Consider the following 18,556-nt stretch of genomic DNA (forward strand, 5'->3'; position numbering starts at 1 on the left):
GCGAGGACTTATTACAAACTAATTAAAGAAATCACTTTGATATAATTAGTCAGATTTCAGGAAGCTCATTAGTAGTAATTTGCATGAAAAATAAGCCCTGTAGTGGTGCTTAGACCCAGCTATCCGATCTGTGTTTTATCTGGTTACACATCATCCCCCATTGTTTGTTGTTTGAGGCTCTCTGAAGTGGCCCACAATATTTTCAGTCATTGCCCTGAGAAACGGTGGGGTGTCTTTCAACAAATTCCTCCCCTAAAGCAAGTCAACCTGTATGTGGAAGCAGACACACGCCTCTGTGTACATAAGGCAGGAGGAGTGAGCGGCAAAACACTGTCTATTTATCTGTCAGGTTCCTGACAAAGAACTGAGCTGACAAGTAAGGGTTTCCCTCAGCAGAGCAGGGGGGCTTTATTCATCGTACTTACATGCCCAGTCTATGCCCAGAGACTCATGTTATTTGCAAATCACACTCTTTGAAAATTCACAAACGACGGGCGAGACATGCCACGCTATGGGTGTTGTCAGCTGCCTTCACAACAACTAGCTGTATCGCTAACAGTGTGCGGTTCGGTAAGGAAGCAGCTTTCTCTTAGCATTTGCTTCGCTGTCACTTTTTCCAACACATGCGTTCTGTGTCTTCATGCTTGGGGTCTCTCCTTCCTCAGAGGGTTGCCATCTTCCCTTTGGACTGACAAAACGCCCACACTCACTGATATAAAAAAGGAAGGGGGGGAAAAAGGAGACATCCCTGGAATTACATCATTCTCTGTTGAGGCAGTTCTTCAAGAAACTGAAGCCACTATAATATCTTGTGATGAGAATAAATGTAATCATGATTTTAAGATAAATTTTAAGTTAGTGCAGTCTTTTTTTTTTTTTAAATTCATGATACTTGTGTCTCAGAATGTGGGGTTCAGGATGCTGGTACAAAAGCAGGACCTGTTTATTCTCTGTACCCTTTTCCCACCATGGGCGAAATCCTTCCCTAAACATCCGGACAGAGAAGCACTTGTGTGGCGCTGATGTCACAGACCTACCTGGCCTCCCTCTCACAAAAGCTAAGGTATCATTAGCTAGGCCCACACAATGGCCATTCAACCAAGCCACTGCGCTCCTCAGGACTTGGGAACAATGTTATTTTTTGTCTCAGAATTATAAAGACAGAGTTTTGCAGGAAACCTGACAGACAAAACCTTTTAGAGGTAAATGCTCCAGGCGGCTTTTGGGTTTAATCTTTTCCCATTAGCATTTCACCCCCCTCCCTTCCTTTGCTCACACACAAAGACCATATTTACAGGGTCAAAAGTAGAGGCTCTGAATCTCTGGAGACAGTAGATCTTGACTGCATATTTGCAACACATTTCACTTTTATTTAGATTATTTCAGAATGCATTTCATGCAGGTTACTGAATAGCTTCCTCAAAGTATAAACAGGTTTATTTGTGGTAATAAATACTTAAAAAAGAATAAGAACACAGGGGAAAACAACTAGAGAGACTAATTTAAACTAAACACAAGAAATTAACCTGGCTCACAAGAAATATAAAGATTATTAACCTATAAAAGCAAGAGTTTACAGAATGTAATACTGTCAACAATACAACAGCTATGCTAAAGGTTCATAGTGCTACCTTTGTGGTGCGCGCGTGTTTGTCTGCATTTGTGGCGTGTTGCACACATTCACTTATACAGTTGTGTGCATGTGGTTGAGTGTGACTCCATGTGTGTGGATTCATTGCCAGGGCAGTTTTAGTCCTTATAAAATATTCATTTTGGTTGTGCAGGGCCCTGTAATTGCCATCTCTCACCCTGAATTATTTATACCTCGCACAGACTGACAAAGCTTTGCCATACGGCCCCAGATGAATCAGAAAGCAGCCATCTCTGCTGCCAACAGCACTGGGCTTTCACACAAATATGGCAGCCACGTCTCTCTCTGCCTGGCCTCTCTTAATTTGACATTTTCTTTTTCCCTCTGCCTTTGTCCTAGGTGCACAGAAAGGTTACCTGTTAGCTTTAAGCACCGACCCACTCTCTGTCTTTCTGTCTCTATCCCCCCTGCCTACATGACAGTCCACAGTGGTTGTTTTTTTTTTTTTTTTTTTTTTGACTCTTCTGAGAATGCGTTAATGTGGTGGCGATGTCAGAGTGGCTGCCTCATGTTTCATGATGACTGACCAGCCCTGACAGCCACTTTGGATGTATGTATTATACATTAGTAATAATATGATGTAGGAATACACTCTTATGAATACGTGCATGCATGGACACACAGGAAAACCACTGACTCACTGACCTAAATGTGACACACACACATACACACACATGCAAATCAGATCCCACTTGCATGCTGAGTCCAGCAAGGCTGTCTGCACAGTAAACGGTCGCAGCCCCCCTGTTGGTCTTTGCTGTACTCTTCAGCGTCTTGCCTGAGTCTGATCACTCCAAGGTGCCACAGGAGAGCACCAGTGCTGTATGGCTCTCATTGTAAACCAACTCTGGGGCCTTCCAGAACACCACGTCCAACACCCTAAATACTACTATTCACCCAGCCACTTACTCCAACATATGCTTATCTTCCATCTCGCTAGTGCAATGAGGTGCTGACTGGTATTTCCTCAAGGCCCCGAGCTCCAGAGCTGACCAGTAATCAAAGCACCATATTTCTCCTCATGTGCAAAAATAACCTGAAGACACCTCTATGGTGTCCAACTGGTGGGAAGAGTAAATGTTCCTGAGGGCTGTTTTGTTGATGTGCATGATTATTTTTGTAATGTCAGCAACCTCTTGGCTAACATTGCTAAGACTGCCATAGTCATTATCAGTAATAATCATCACATGGGTTTTTATGGAGTAGATGATGATTTAGTGATATTGAGGGAATCCAGCTTGGATGCAGATGATGTTTGCTCTGTAGCAGCAACCAGTGTCTAGTTTGCCTTTACAACAGGACTGTGCAAGACAAAACAACGCAGAATTATTTATGTTTTGTGTCTTATAATATTGCATTCAAAGTCCTGGTAGAGTAGAGCCGTATTCAGAGTAAAACAAAGAACAGCGTGCAATAGTACACAGCCTCAGCAGTATGTTGATGTGAGGGGATGGGAAAGGCAGAGAGAAAGCTTCGGGCTAAACATGCAGTATGTGGCGGGCTGGAGCTAAAAGCTGTATAAAGCACACAGCCTTAGTCCACTGTTAGCAAGTGATGGATAGTTAGCAGGAGCTCCAAGTCTTCGTCTAATCTGTTACAGTAAACCTGTGCCAAAGCCTGAAGGGAATCAGTGGGGGCTAGCTGGGAGTGGGCTTGACGTGAAACCATTTGTGAAGACGAGCGATTCTCTTAAGTAAGAAACTAACAGTGTAGAGAGGGAGAGAGAGAGAAGGATAGCTTGAAAGCAAGTGAGACAGGAGGTGAGGAGAATGAGTGAGAGTGTGAGGGAGAGTGAAGGAGGAAGAGATACCATAATGAGTCCTGTAGCCATGGAGTAAATGAAGAGGGATTGACAGAGTGAGGGATCCTCAAGTGAAATAATGTCAATGCCACTCTGCCCATTAGAGAGAAAGGGGGATGGTGGAGGAGAGGGTAAAGAGGGATGAATGGAGGGACACAGCTACATCTTACGTTGCAGAGGAAGCACATAAATTATTTGTGACACCCCTGCAACACACATACCTCCAACAAAAATATGAAATATGAAACAACAAAATGAACTGACAATAGGAGCTGAAAAAATAAAGAAATAAAAAAATAAAAAAACAGCCTTGGAAAAAAAACAAATAAATTCTCACAGACATAGTTGGGATATTTGAACAATAATAATCATAGTGACATCTGCCTTGCTGCTCTCAGAGGAGGCGGGCCCGCAAGTGGAAGGGGTTAATCTTCCAAACCCAATAAGGTTGGATAGTGAGGCACTTGTTCCCTGATAAAGAAGTGATAGGATCTGTGGGTCTGGTCCCTCGGCGCTTGTACAGGGGTAGAGCAAATATTGTTAATGTGCTGTGGTTTACTTCAGCTAAGGCGAGAAAAACAGCCCTGCTTGACGAGAGAAGACAGTGGCAAACCAGAATACGACAGAAATGGCCATGCGGCTCAGTTCGGCCTCCCAGGGACTTAACTGGCATATATATCCGAGCCCACTCAGCTGCATAAATAAGTGTTTGGGAAGATTAAGATCTATAAGTGTCTCCATTTCTCGTTTTACCTGCTCCGCCTTGTCACAACAGGGATCTGAATGCAGTTCAGTGAAGTGCCTAATAACTGGAGCAGTAGGTAGGGAAGGCAGGAGGCTTGACATTAAGACCCTGGCGTTTTGGAAATCCGATACGCTATTGACCCGTGTACTACTATCTCAGTGTAGAGATCTGGTGTCAGCAGATTGTAGTCTGGTGTTGGGAGCCGTTTCTTACAGGGCTCTTTTAACAGGGGCCCATTGAGTCTGGGAGGCAGCTGGGGCCTGATGGGCTGGAGCTGGGTGGTGATCGATACTCACCACCCTGCAACGGATGACCTCACTGTCATGGCTGCCGGCTGTGGACACTGCATGCTAGTCATTAGTGCCGGGGCACCAATCAGGAGCTTAGAGTTGTCAATACCTGCCTCTTACAGATACTGTGGCCATCTGTCAGTGTATTGTGTAACGGCCTAAGTAAATATGGGGAAGCTCTTTTGAACAATAAGAACAAGGTGTACTATCGATGAAAAAAATATGCTCTTCAGTGAGTAATTTAAGAAATTGGCGAGTGAAAAAAAAAAAAAAACCAAATAGGTCAGACATAATGGAGAATTTTTTTAAGTTATTAAAAAGACTAAAAATCTAAAAAATGAACGGCTAAAAATATGAATGAAATTGACAGGACAGTAAGCCTCCGCTGTCAATAGAGCCTTCTTAATAATACAACATTATCCTTATTTGCCCTCTTCACTCAAATCAAAAGGATGGACATTTATGCATGAGTGACATCAACCCGGCAATTAAGTTGGCCATTTAAATGAGAGAAGGCCTTTCTCACCTCGTGTGTTTGTTTTTTTCCTCTCTCTTCTTTTTTTTCAATCCCTCCTCTGTTTGATGATGGTAGAGGGTGAGCTCGAATTAGGGCGATGGGTCTTCCTTTGAGTGTCAGCCTAAAATGATCAGAGTAAAGATAAGAGGGTCTAGCAGCCCTCAAATCAGTCAAAGTGCCAAAGTCGGCCTTTTTCTCCTCAATTACCGGGTCTGTGAAGCCAGAGAGTGGAAGGCGCAGAGCCTGCTGCATTACTAAAGAGACAATCTATTTCCCCTTTGACCAGAGGGAGAGAAATCATTATGGCATGATTAGTAGCTTCGGCAGTGGGCGAGCATGGAGGTAGTACAGGAGAACCGTATTAATTGCCTTAGACCAAGGCATGAACAGGATTGTTTTAACGTTGATTTGTGGACCTGTATGACTAGCTGTCGGAGATAAAAGCCCACGTCAGGTCTTAGTTATACTGGCAGACATCGGGCATGCAGACAGAAAGGCTTGATGTCAAAATGAGCTTCTGTAGCTGCCCTGGAAGTCTTTCTCTATATGCCTGTCGATGTCTTCCTCTTTGTCTTTCTTCACACTTCATAGTTTTCCTTTACGCCTCCCACTATCCCTCCCTCTACTCCCCCCTTCCCTCGGATGGACTACACCCCACCCCTTCCCGCACTCCTTTTCTCTCTCTCCTCCAACTGATAGCTGCCTTTGCCGATTATTTCATCCAGTGCGGTCCACTGAGAGCCTCCTCTCCCGGCTTTGGAAGAGCTTTAATTAGCCATGTTAATATCCCCTTCATTGGCCTTAATATCACTCAACACCTTCCTCCATCTCAGCGGCCACCAGGGTCCCCCTGTCCTGTCAGAACAGCTGATTATTGAGAAGGATAGCTTTAATCAAACCTAATTGCAGTTCATTCTTTCTCTCTATCCCCCTTTGCCCTCCATTGCCAACATCTAATGGCAGCGACGACTTGATATCCCATTAAAAAACAATTAAACAACCTCCTTTTGTCTCTGTGCGTGCCAAAACACCAGCACAAACTTCTGTAGATATTTAAGAAGTAAAGGAGAAAGAGAGGGGCCTTATCTTAATTGCTCTCCTTTTCACCAAGGACCAATTTGCACTGTGCTCATGGAGAATCTTAACCAACTCAAATGTAATGGATGCTTTAGCACTACCACTGCTGTGGACTATGAAAATTAAGCTTATCTTTTTAGGAGTGGAATTGTGCTTAATTGCCTTCATAACAGTAAACATAAAGGAACTACTTTATGATTGCGTGGGCACTCAATTTCTTGTGTTTATTGTTTCTTAACTTTTGGTTTTGCTGTAGTAGGAAAAGTATGTAAAAGCATTAAAGTATCCAAGAAAGAGACAAGACTAACTCTGAAAGTAATGTGTTTCTTTTATGAAGTGAATGTATTGCCTGGGAAATATATTCTATCACTTGCTCTGACATAAATTGTCTCTCAATAGGGGATGCATGTGCATGCACATGCTCACACAAACACTTCAGAGCACAGACGCACACATAAATACACACCAGTGGTCTTACCCAATCTGTATGAGAGGCGACAGACAAATAAAAGTCGTATTTCAGGTCTGCTTTCCGCAGATGTCTGCTGCTCTACATTATGACTCTTTGGGGAAATAAAAACAGGGTCAGGGAATTAGAGTACATAATGGTCATTTTGATGATCAGCCAACAGATGCAACCCGAAAACACAGTGAACACAATCAAGTGAAATGCACTAATGACAAGTCAGGTTTTTTATGGTCTCGCCACACGCCGACAGGCAATCAGCATTCTGGCATGGGTTAAAACGTCTTTTATTGATGTCCAAGCCAAAGCTCCTTGGATGTGGAGTGAAAATATTTTCTCACCTCTTCTCTCCCTCCTGGGCCCTCAGTAAAGCACAAGGTATAGGAGTCTATCGAAGAACGCTTCTAAATGACCAGCACATGTGTTAATGTGGCCAGGGTTAGAAGGGTCATTTCAGAGTCTGATTTATGGCCTGGCCAAGATCCCACTGGGTGAACGAGAAGTCTTAAGTGTTGTCAAAGTGTCCTCACAAGCCAGTGAATTTTGTTGAATGAAATGGCTGTGCAATCTATGGTGCAATCTATGGTAATCCAATGAGCCACTGTGATTCTGCGAGCCAAGTTAGTATTACAGTGGAAACCACGGCATTGCATATAGTAATACAAGTGCAACGTGATGAAAAATAAATAAAACTGCACTGTATTTATAATGAATCGGAGAAAGCAAAGGCGCAATCAGTCTTTAATCTGTGGGGAGAATTTGCAAAGACAACAAGTCAATTTCATTGTTTAGTCTGTGTGGTCGTGTAAGATTTTACACAATAGGTTACATCTGAGATAATTTCTCTCAGTGGTTTTTTTTCCTTGGAAATTTTCCTCCTTAACTATTTTATGTCAGCAAGGCCACATCTGATATGCAACACTCAATTCGAGGCCTTATCAATAAATTCAGCAAGACCCGGGAGAAAGCGAGAGAAGAAGGCAGCTTACAAACCAACCAAGCCCAGATCTCACTCAGACGTGACATTTGTTCAGAGACGATTAGCCAGGTTGTAATTTGTGGCATAATTGCCTCACCCACCCACAAGTACATGGGTGTGTGTATGCATTATGTGTGTGTCTGTGTGTGTGTGGCATACTGCAGTCCCAGGAGTGTCCGCCTAATTGCCTGACAGGACTATAAGTTTTGTGGCGCGCTCTCACCTTGTTAGGTCCTTTATCCCTGATGCTCTTCAAACAAGACCTGGTCACAGGTGGGCCTCATTTGCTTCCCTATTGAACAGGAGAACTTTAATTGCACAGGGGGTGTCCTGGGATTAAAGAGGTGGGTGGAATATCAAGTGACTTTCTGTATGTTAGTGGCAGATGGGTGTTTTGGGAAGACCAGTGAACTCAGGTGAGAAGATGAGATCACAAAGAGACTGACACTCGATTTAAAAAGTAAAAGAAAACAGAAAAAGGAGCATGACTTTTCAGGTTGATCAAGAGCGATGATGCACAAGTGTGTGATATGCTCTCACTTTTCATTCAGACTTTTCAGCTTGAAAGATAATTGATTGTTTTTGCTTTTCTTTTGTGCTCTCTTTCAGATTCTTTCTAAAGTTCTTTCTCAAGTGCAATCAGAACTGTCTGAAGAATGCAGGGAATCCACGAGACATGCGCAGATTCCAGGTGACTGAAACCTATTTCACACATACGCTCTATTTCTGTCTCTGTCTCTCACTGTCTGTCTCTTTTTTTCAGACACACGCACACATGTGCACAGGTGTAGAAATGCACAGCTACAGCTGCCACACTACACAAACTCACAGTGACACAGATTCAAGTACGAACACGTTTTTTATTATTGGCACTAAAGGAGGCAAAAACCAAGAAAAGAGAGAGAGGGATTTTGTATCCCATGTGCTCAGGACAGAATATTTATTAGGGAATACCATCTGACACAAATAAGGATATAGGATTTAAGAGTGCCATCAATTGTGTTCCTGACAGCTTTCTGAGCCTCAGCGCAGAGGGGAGGACGATCCAACCACATGTAACAACAATGTTAACTCTGGATCTGTCTGGCAGAGGAAACGCATACCTTCTTGCACACACATATGCACAAGCATGCACACAAACGCACGCACACATATGGATGCATGCACATAAATGCTGAGAGGGAATATGTTTGCTTTCACTATATACTTCTCTTATTTTCAAGCACATGGGCATACACTTAATGCCTCACATATGCATTTCTCTGTATAGCCAATGACAATCATCCTAAGTCATCTTAAAACTGCTGGTTTTTATATTACAAGGACATGAGCATTGAGCGCTCTGTTTCTTTTAACTTTTTGAATCTAATTGTAAAAAAGTTCATTGTTAAAATGACTGACCCCCTGCTGATCCATTTATCCAACCATCTATCCATCTTACCCAGACTACAAGCAGCCCACTAGGTCAAGGTGAGACTGTGAGAGTTTAGTGTGATTTGTCCTATCAGGATAACGACAAACTAGAGCAGGACGTCCATCACTGGCAGCACTATTCTGTGATAGACACATAAGCCAGCATCCTTCAGGAGGCAGTCCAGACATGAAACAGACAAGACAGGGTGTCCCCTCCTGATGTCACCACCATCAGACCACCCCTGCCTCTTCAAATCTTCCCTCAGGGTGAATGTGGACTGATGCATGACAGCTATCGCGGGCTTTCACCTCTCACTTCTATGTGTCAGAAGGGATGCAAGAACTAAGTTTTAAGCATTGCCTTTTGGTTTTTTTTTACAACAGGATTTTTTCTCTCTTTTTTTTTTTTATTGTAGTAGATGGTCGTTTCTTATCTTCTGTCTAGCAGTTAGTATGCCATTTCCTCCAAATAGATTTTCCAGATGCTCCACCATAGGTGTTTCTCTGGCCAAAGTTGTGTATTCTACAAGCCTTCCACTTTCCTTATTACCCCCCAAAACCAGCTGGAGGCCAGAAAGGGTCCAATCCATCATCCTCAACTTGGCCCAGCTCTGAACCTGCTCACAAGAATGGAGCTCTTTCACTTCCCCTCCTCTCCCTTCTTCCCCCTCAACCCCCGCCCTTCCCAAACCAACCAAAAAAAGTACCCCCCTAAATTCCACCGCTACATCGAGGTCACTTACCGGCGAAGCAAACCTGAGAGGGGCTCTCTGTTTCCGGCTCAGAAACACTTTGGCTATTCACATGCAGCTCACTGTTTGGAATGTGGTAGCCAAAAAACAACAACAAAAATAAGCATTATGAAATATGGAGTGTGGCTTGGAATTTGATCCTAGCAAAATGTTTGTTGAGTGATGGGATGGAGTATGGCTCGGCTGCTAATGACTCCAGTAATATTTTAAAAGGGAGGTCTTCCATGGTCAGATACGCAGAGAGGCTGATCAATATTTCCAAGCTTCAACTTTGATGACAATTGGTAGTGTGGGTAAACGGAAATGGTATTTTAGTGATTGAAAAAGTCAATTAGCTGTACACAAAAGCAAGACACTGTAAAGCAAACACAAAATGGATGAGAAGCGAGGTGAACGTAATGTGATATGTCTGAAGAGTACAATCAAGAGGTTTGACAGTAAACGATATTACAAGAGCATGCTCTCTGACAAAGCATAATTTCAAAAATACTCAGGTATCACGCATGTTTAATGTACCCATGCCTCTGAAGTGTAACTACATTAAAATATTCCAAAGTCTGATTTTTTTTCTTACTATTGGCTTAATCACATGTTTTACTTTTACTCCTCCTGCAGGTTGTCGTATCGACGACCGTCAATGTGGACGGCCATGTCTTGGCTGTCTCTGACAACATGTTCGTACACAACAATTCCAAGCATGGGCGAAGGGCTCGCAGACTCGACCCTTCAGAAGGTACGCCTCCTTATCTGGAGAATGGTAGGCACATTTTCACATCTTATAATTTGCTACGCTCCTTTTTTTCTTAGTTTCTTTCAGACATCCTCACAATTTTTTAGATCACACTACTAGCTGCTTCTAGTTCCTTAGTATGTTTTGTTCTTCCATCACTTTCATTTTACTTTTTAAGTTAAGCTTTTTTGCCTCCCTCATACCTGCTGATAAACTGGAAGTGGTATGTGTTATGCAGCATATTTATCATTTCATGGCCACAAACTAGGATGATGATGCTCAAACTAATTAAAAAATGTTATACTACTTCCAGTCTCCTAATGTACCTACATTTGTCCTAAAAGCCTAAGTGAAACATGATCAAATTGCTGAAGAATTTGGCTGTGAGGTCAATTTCCTGCCATTGGGTTCTGCAGATTTAGCTGTGAGAGAGCTGAAACAGGGGTAGGAAGAAGAAAGACAGAAAGAAGGGGCGGGGGTTAGGACTGGGTTGATAGTGTGTGTGTGTGTGTGTGTGTGTGTGTGTGTGTGTGTGTGTGTGTGTGTGTGTGGAGAGGGGTGGGGTGGCCTATGAGAAAAACAGAACTTACTGTTTTTCTTCCAACTGATTCCATATGATAGACTGATTGCCTTCTCAGCCAAAAGAGAGAAAAGAAGGACCACCAAACCATGGGAAATCCAAAGTAAAATGCACTAAACATAACCTTTTGACCCATGTGGCCTCCACTTGCAGATGGAGCACACACAGCTGAAAGATTGTTAAAACAAACAAAAAAAAACCAAAAAAAAAAAAAAAAAAAAAAGAGAGAGAAGTGAACAGACTTGGACCAATTGTGCAAATTGCTTATCTTCAAATTTCAAGAGCCAATTATGGCTGGGCAAACAGTTTACACCACTGACTAAAACAAGCTTCTCTACACATTAATGGGCATTAATGGTTCTATCACCAAAAGCAAATGTAATGTTTAATACAACAACAACTAATATATAAAAAAAAAGAAAGAAGAAGAAGAAGAAAAAAGACCAGACAATTAATATATCTCAGTGCTCTCTAGTCCTAGTGGGGGAAAAAGCTAATCTATTTGTTTTTGTCTTTATTAATGACTCCTCTACTGGAGAACAAAATCAAATAATTAAAGTCCTGCCCGGAGCACCAAAGTCATTATGTTCGCTGACGTTGTGTTTGTGTGTTTCACGTTTATGACACGATAGGTGTGGATCGCCTAGCAACCAGTTTCTTAATGAGGAGAGCAATTAAAGAGGTTGAGCCCTTGCCTCCATGTTCCCCCGCTCCCGTGGGACCCCCCTGTGCATTATGTGTGTTTGTCTATGTGTATGTGAGTGTGCTTGTGTTCTTTACAGGTTACGCCAACCCATCCTTTTATTCCTCTCTTCACCACACTCTTCAAAGCAGCAGAGTGACACCCTGTAAAGCAAGACAAAAAAAAAAAAAAAAAAACAAAAACAGAAAAGCTATTGTCAACCGCCCAGTTGAACATGTCTTTGTCTAATAACTTTAATACACCTTTCTTCTGCTTAACTGCTCTTACAAGTTGAGATCTGAGCTGCACAACAAACTAATTTATCATGCATCAACAGCAGTGGCTCACTTTGTTTGAGTCACCTTTAACAAACAGAGATGTGACACATGAGAAAAGGAGACGCGGTCATAAAATGTAATCCCAGCCTTGTCCTCCATAGTGCTGTGACAACAAGCCGGCAGACAGCGTGCTTTAAATTAGCAACACATTCTTCCTCCTCTGGAGTTCACAGGCGCAGAACACCTCAGGATATGTGGCTCGCTGTGTGGCTTAAACAGGGAGGCATCCTTCCTTCCAGCTCACTTTGCACTTGTGCATTGATCAAGAAGTGCTGCCCCCTACTGGTACAGAGAGGGGATAGCATGTGGATGACAAACTGAATCTCACCATGTGACATTTTTGTTCACTTGTGCGCACTGTCACACAACAAGCATATTATGCATTCAGACACGAATGTGCTTTGAGGCTGCCTGTCACTCAAACATGTATAGATTCAGGCTCAAAGGTGCATAAACATGCTCACAAATAGCTGAGTCTTTTATACACAGCATCACTCTCTCCCCCACACACAAATGCAGACACACTCTCACTCACCCACACAGACACACGCAAACACACACTCAAACATGCACGCTCCTTAGCTCAGTTCCACTATTATAGAGCCCCAGACAATATAGGAGACTCAGCATAGAGCCTGCAGCGCCTGCCTCATTTGCATGCCAAGTGGCTGTAATGCTGTTAGGGTTTATGCAATAAAGACAAGTGAATCCAGACTGCTGGGCCTAAGAGGAAGAAAGAGAAGGAGAAAAGAAGGGGGAAAGGATACAAGGGAAGGAGAAAGAGAAGGAGAGAGTGTGAGCGAGAGAGGCTGAGAGTGAGACAGAGAGAAAGAGAGACAGAGAGTCAAAGGGAACAGATGGCCCAGAGAGAGGTAAAAGGTATAATCCCATCAGCTGCACTATCAACCGACCATCTGGACATCCCACAGCACAATTACAACACATTTCAGCAGGCAGAACAAAGGACAGCTTCACGGGGCCACAGCAGACCTGTTTGAGTGTCACAATAATAGAGCTACGACCTCCTCTGATCAGATCTCAGATCAGTTTTGACGTCTTCTACAGCTAATCCTAAACAGAGAAGGAAAAGATTAAAACAGATCACAAGTCAGCAGCATGAAATATTTTCACAGCACAGGATATCTTGGAATTAAATGGAGCACACAACTGTAAACAAAAATGAAAACTAAGCAAGTTATGACATATAAAGTCAAATCATGTTATTTTTCTCTACTGTACCCCAAAGTTTGCAAAGACTTGGTGATGCAAGACTCATCCGTCCACTCCTCATGATGCCTATCATCTGCTGAGGGGGCATGTGACGTGTCTGTCATCAGATTCGCCTGTGCTGACTGTGTAATCCACCTTTGCCACGGTTCCCCATCCAGCACATGCTCCCCGCTCTGTCTGTGCATTGAGACATATGCAAATTTTTAGGCAGAAGGGTGGACGGCTTAGGGCCTCAGTCGCTGCCTCTCCATGGGTCCTTCTGTGTGTGGGAGGGGGCACTGGGATTTCCGAGGTGGTGCGTCTGTGTTTGTGTGCGTGTGTGCGTGATTGTGTATGCCTGTCATAAGTTTCAGGCTGCAGCTGCCCCCCAACAATCGCCGTCACCATCAGGCCCTCTTCTTGCCTGCTCCTCCTCCTCTTTCTGAAGCCCCCCCAATTCTCTCTCATCCCCAAAGTCAATTTGTTTACAGTAATTTTGAAGGGTGAATTATTTGCTGTAATCGTCCGCACTGATGAAGGTCAGGCCCTTAGAGGGAGCCCAGCATGCCCATAGAGGGTTGGTCCTCTTTCAGACGCTCTGCTTTGCAATTAAGGAAAGCAAATGTCACTCCTCCAGGCCTCACAAATGAAAATCTGTACAAGGTGATTAGCATGAAGTCAACAGCGCCTGTTAAAGTCAGATTCCCTGTAGTACCAATGTGTGTGTGTGCACTTTATGGGCAGGGAGAGAGAGCAAACATGACCTGAACAGACCCAACAGCAAGGCAAACAAAGGGAGATGTCTTGTCTGAGGTGATCCATACAACAATGGCTGACTGTGATTTACTTACTGGATGGAAAGGATAAAGGAGGTTTAGAATTGAGCTGGTAAAGAAAAAAAGGAGGGAAAAAAAGAACTTACTGGAATAGTTGCACACATTTTGAGGAGAAGGAAAAACATGCACAATTCATAGTGTATTAAAAGATATTGATGGAAATAGATTAAATTTGATATTGCTGTTTTATAGCTGGCTGTCATGCTATTTCTGTTGTAAACACGGTGTTGTGCTGAACACCATATTAAGGTAATGCATCAAGTGACAGTGAATGTGAAGCACAAGATCACTCAAATTAGATTATAATAACAACCCAGACTGTTGATGAATGGCAGAGCTACATAGCAGAAGTCATGCCAGATGAAAAGCATTGTAATAAACAATATGAAATGGATTGAATCGATCACAAAAAGAAAAAAAAAAAAAGAAAAAAAAAATGAATCTGAATAATTCATGAATGCATTTCAGGTTATGAAACCTGAAACTCCACTCAGTGTGCCTGCACTGTATTGCAGAACAAAGGTAATGAAATAATGTGAAGCAGCAAAGCTTTAGCTTGTCATTTCCACTTTAACAGTCTGTATTCTTGACTCATTTAAGATGTGTTCAACTTTGAAATTTTACTGTACATGCTGGTGCATGCTTAATCAATTCTGATAGCTACATTTGCCCTGACACATAATTTGCTCCATCAAATCATTTTCCTGGTGAGCCTGGCGTTTAGCCTTTGTGAAGTGGACCATTTGAAGGGTCTGCTTAACTACACCACTCCAGCGCGCTGATAAATGATTTTGATTCTCATGCCTTAAAGGACAAATCCATCATTTTTTTTTTTTTTTTCTTTTTGGGGGCAATTTCCATGATATGTCTTTGTGAGAGAGACATGGAGAGCTGAACATAGAGGTGATGCAGTAATGTGTCTGAGTAGAAAGAGACATATGCTTGAGTGTTTAAGTATAGGTGCTGAATTTGCTCTTCTCTTTGTCTTGGATAAGCAGCCACCCCATGCATCAAGGCTATCAGCCCCAGTGAGGGATGGACTACTGGTGGAGCCACTGTCATCATCATTGGGGACAACTTCTTTGACGGCCTACAAGTTGTGTTTGGCACTATGCTCGTATGGAGTGAGGTATGTTTTTTTGTCTTCTTATAAGTGACAAAAATTTTTACAATCTGTAGGTATAAGCTTGTTGTTATAGAGGACTCATTGTTTATTTTCTTTTCCTCTACAATCCAGCTGATAACTCCACACGCCATCCGTGTCCAGACCCCACCTCGGCATATCCCCGGTGTTGTGGAAGTCACGCTGTCCTACAAGTCCAAGCAGTTCTGCAAAGGTGCCCCTGGGAGATTTGTCTATACAGGTAAGTCAAGACCTTCTCCTTTCTCTCTTTTTATTTCTACAGGCTTCTCCTGTTCTCCTCTTTCTCCCTCCCCCTGGATGAAGGCCTCAACACTGAGTCCAGGCACTAATAAGCAATTGACCAGGCTTGCTGAATGTTGAGTGTGTAAGAGCTGCATTGCAAGTAAAAAGAAATAATATGCCAAATTTTGTTACACCCACGCCTTCAAGATAACTCATCCTCTTCATCTGTTCTTCAGCTTAACAGATGATGCTTTCTGCTAATTTGCTGATTTTAGAGGCCAAAATATGGTTTCACTTTTGTGTCTGAAGTTATTCTCATGTGTGATCAACATAAATTCATAAGAGAGAAAATGTGGAAGCAGATAAGAGACACGGGCATGTGAGAGAGAAAGGGAGTGTGTGTCACACTCTGAGTAAAAAGATCTGATTATCTTGGCTAACAGAAGGAAGTGGTGGCCTTATCTGTCATCATTGGTGAGTAGACAGAGGTTGTGGGGGTCAGAGCCTGTCTGACCTGGAAGCCTCTGTCTGTTCCAGCTCTGATGGGCAGAATGAAATGGGGGCGCGTCAAAGTCTCACTCCCCCCAGTACTCCAAGGCCTCCAGTGCAGCCCTGGCCTTGAGCACAACCCCTGCCCCAAAATCCCCATCCAGACCCCTCCATCCTGGGGCAGCTGTTTCTCATCAAATCCCCCCTCTCTTACTCCCCAAACCTCCAGCACTACCAGCCATCCGTCCGCTTCTCCTCCAACCGTGCAGTCTGGCCCAGCTCTCCTGCATTTAACCTCCCTAGCAGGAGCAGAGCAGAGGCCAACAAGGCACCGGAATAATGAAACAGGAGTGTAGTGTGGCTGCGTAAGTGTATGCGTGTCTGTTTGTATGAGAGGGAATGGGGTGGGGGGGGGGGGGGCGTTGCACAAAGTGTGTGTGTCCATGTGTTACTGCACAGCTCTGAGAAGGTGTATAAGTTAAGACATTAATGGCTTCTATAGCACCCTAGCGAAAGTGCCAGGTCCCTTAAGAACAGACCCCATTAGTCACAGAGGCTAAGCGGATTGGGATGATTACCATCAGGTTTTACTGGGGGAACGTGTCCCCTTCTCTCTATCTTTGTTGATTTTTCTCCCCCATTCTTCCTCCATGTCTTCCCTGGTTCCTTCTCACTTCCAGTTAGTATAAAGATACAATTACCCCTGGAGGCAACGGTGGTACAATTGATTAGTGTGGTGAATTAAAAGAGAAAGTCACCAATAGACAGGTCCGACTCCTCTCCTCTGCTATTCCCTGTGTGGCTCACCCTGATTGTACAAGGGGTGACGCTTGAGAGAATGAACCGTTAAAGAGAGCAAAATGCATAACGCTCAAATTAGGTATCACTGATTCCATATGTACAGTAATTGCTATCTGAAAGGCTGTAGCTACTTCTCTGATATTAAAATGTGAATTGGCTAAAGCATTGAGTGCGTGAGAGTGGATCATGTATTTAAAAATGAAAGAGCTCATTTCAAACTATAGCTTTTCTTCCTGTGTTACAGCACTTGAACAAATGGGCCTACATGCTGAATTAGATTTGAAATGACCTGAAGATGCAATAGCACATTAGATGAGTTTAAAAGGGCATGTAGTGACAGGGTGCTGTCAAAAAGGCACAGAATGTTCTGCTGTCATGCTGTAGAGCACCAAGACCTTTGATATGCACCAAAGGTCTAGTTATCAAAGCATATGGCTTCAAGCGTGACCTGAGAGCACGGCTTGAGAGGAGTGACTTTTTGGACTTTTTTTTTTATTTTTCATGTTGACTCTTCTTGCACCGCCACCCTAATTGTGGAGATTTAACTCGGTCAATTTAAGAAATTATCACAAATTACCAAGAGTCAACAGAGAGGAGACTGCAGTCAATTCGAACAGCAGAGGGACACGTATTCACTCGGGTTAGCACCCTGGAACGGCTCCAAAACTCACAATCCATTTCCAGAAAGAGAGCACCCTGTAGTGGATGTCAAATAATCCTGTTGGCATTGACTATTGAATGTTTAAAACACTAATGAGACAAACAGACAGACTATATAAAACTTTAGTAGGCTGCAGCTGACTGGCTACTTCAAGAAGCTTTTACATGTTCTTCAATTGGCACATTTTTTAAAGGAATGACAAGTTATTTATTTTTTTGCTCTTTTACAATCTTTACCTTTTTACCTTCTAACAAAGTGTTGTCCCTTGGAGCTAGCATGCTTGTCCTCTGTCTAATCCATGTATTGGTTATCCATTGGTCAGGACAAGTCCAGTACAACTAACTGTCAGCAAGGTTGTGGAAAATCAAAAGGAGAAAGTCGTGGCTGTAACCAAGTCGATACTTTATTATACTTTAAAGTTTATTAAGCTCTGAAAATAGCACAAACTGCTTTAATCAAATATCCTAAACAAAAAAAGGTCTCCATTTTCAGCCTCATTTGCCACCTCCTAACCTTTTTACTATATAGTTAGAGAGCTGTATGAAAGAGTAAATCATAAATAAAAACTTGACCGTACAATTCATCCAATTTAAGCTCCTAATTGCATCATAGCTTTTGGTTTTCTATCTTGGCCAAGTTTCCACGAAAGCTCCCCTCCAGGGGCAACGATGCAGGCCCCTGGTAATATGGTTCTGCAAGCAGTCCTAACACACTCAGCCACTATTTATCCTAATCAGTGACATCCACATAACCAGGATTGCTTAAAATGAACCCCTTCCGCGCCCCAGAAAACGCACATTTACCGGGACCCCATTTGTCATGGGTAAATTGAGGGTCAGTAAACTTCGCCTGTATCCTCCAGTGGGGATCCAGGACATGCATCATAACGTTAGGAGAAAATGATTGGCGAAGGCGAGCTGTCACACATTTGTCAGGGGGAAGGGAACATTATTTGCTAATTTCCCAAGCTGGGCACTGACAGGGTGCTTCGTCTTCAGACCTTTGGTGACCAGCATGGCTTCTCAGCTATTAGTACAAGTCAAGTGTTTTTTTTTTTTTTTTTTTTTTTTTTTGTTCTTTTTTTTCCTTTCTCTGTAAAGGGGCAGTAATAAGAGCTATTCGTTCGACCTCACAAGTCTGCAGCACACTGGGTGAAGGATTTTGGATGAAACA

At 43.0% G+C, this 18,556-nt stretch overlaps 1 protein-coding gene across 8 annotated transcripts in view; it reads left to right on the forward strand.

Annotated features, from left to right (window-relative positions):
- Positions 1 to 18,556, forward strand: part of LOC121655420 (transcription factor COE3) — a 66,875-nt gene that overhangs the window by 31,282 nt on the left and 17,037 nt on the right. For 2 of the 8 annotated variants that reach the window (XM_042010032.1, XM_042010036.1), the window contains exons 7-10: positions 8,136 to 8,217; positions 10,307 to 10,448; positions 15,062 to 15,195; positions 15,304 to 15,430. In XM_042010032.1, the coding sequence (XP_041865966.1) occupies positions 8,136 to 8,217; positions 10,307 to 10,448; positions 15,062 to 15,195; positions 15,304 to 15,430 (485 nt within the window). The remainder of the gene's footprint in view (positions 1 to 8,135; positions 8,218 to 10,306; positions 10,449 to 15,061; positions 15,196 to 15,303; positions 15,431 to 18,556) is intronic. The other 6 variants (XM_042010033.1, XM_042010037.1, XM_042010034.1 and 3 more) reach the window with 3 other exon arrangements.

Source organism: Melanotaenia boesemani, chromosome 16 (assembly GCF_017639745.1).
Source record: "Melanotaenia boesemani isolate fMelBoe1 chromosome 16, fMelBoe1.pri, whole genome shotgun sequence".
Taxonomy (NCBI): Eukaryota; Metazoa; Chordata; class Actinopteri; order Atheriniformes; family Melanotaeniidae; genus Melanotaenia; species Melanotaenia boesemani.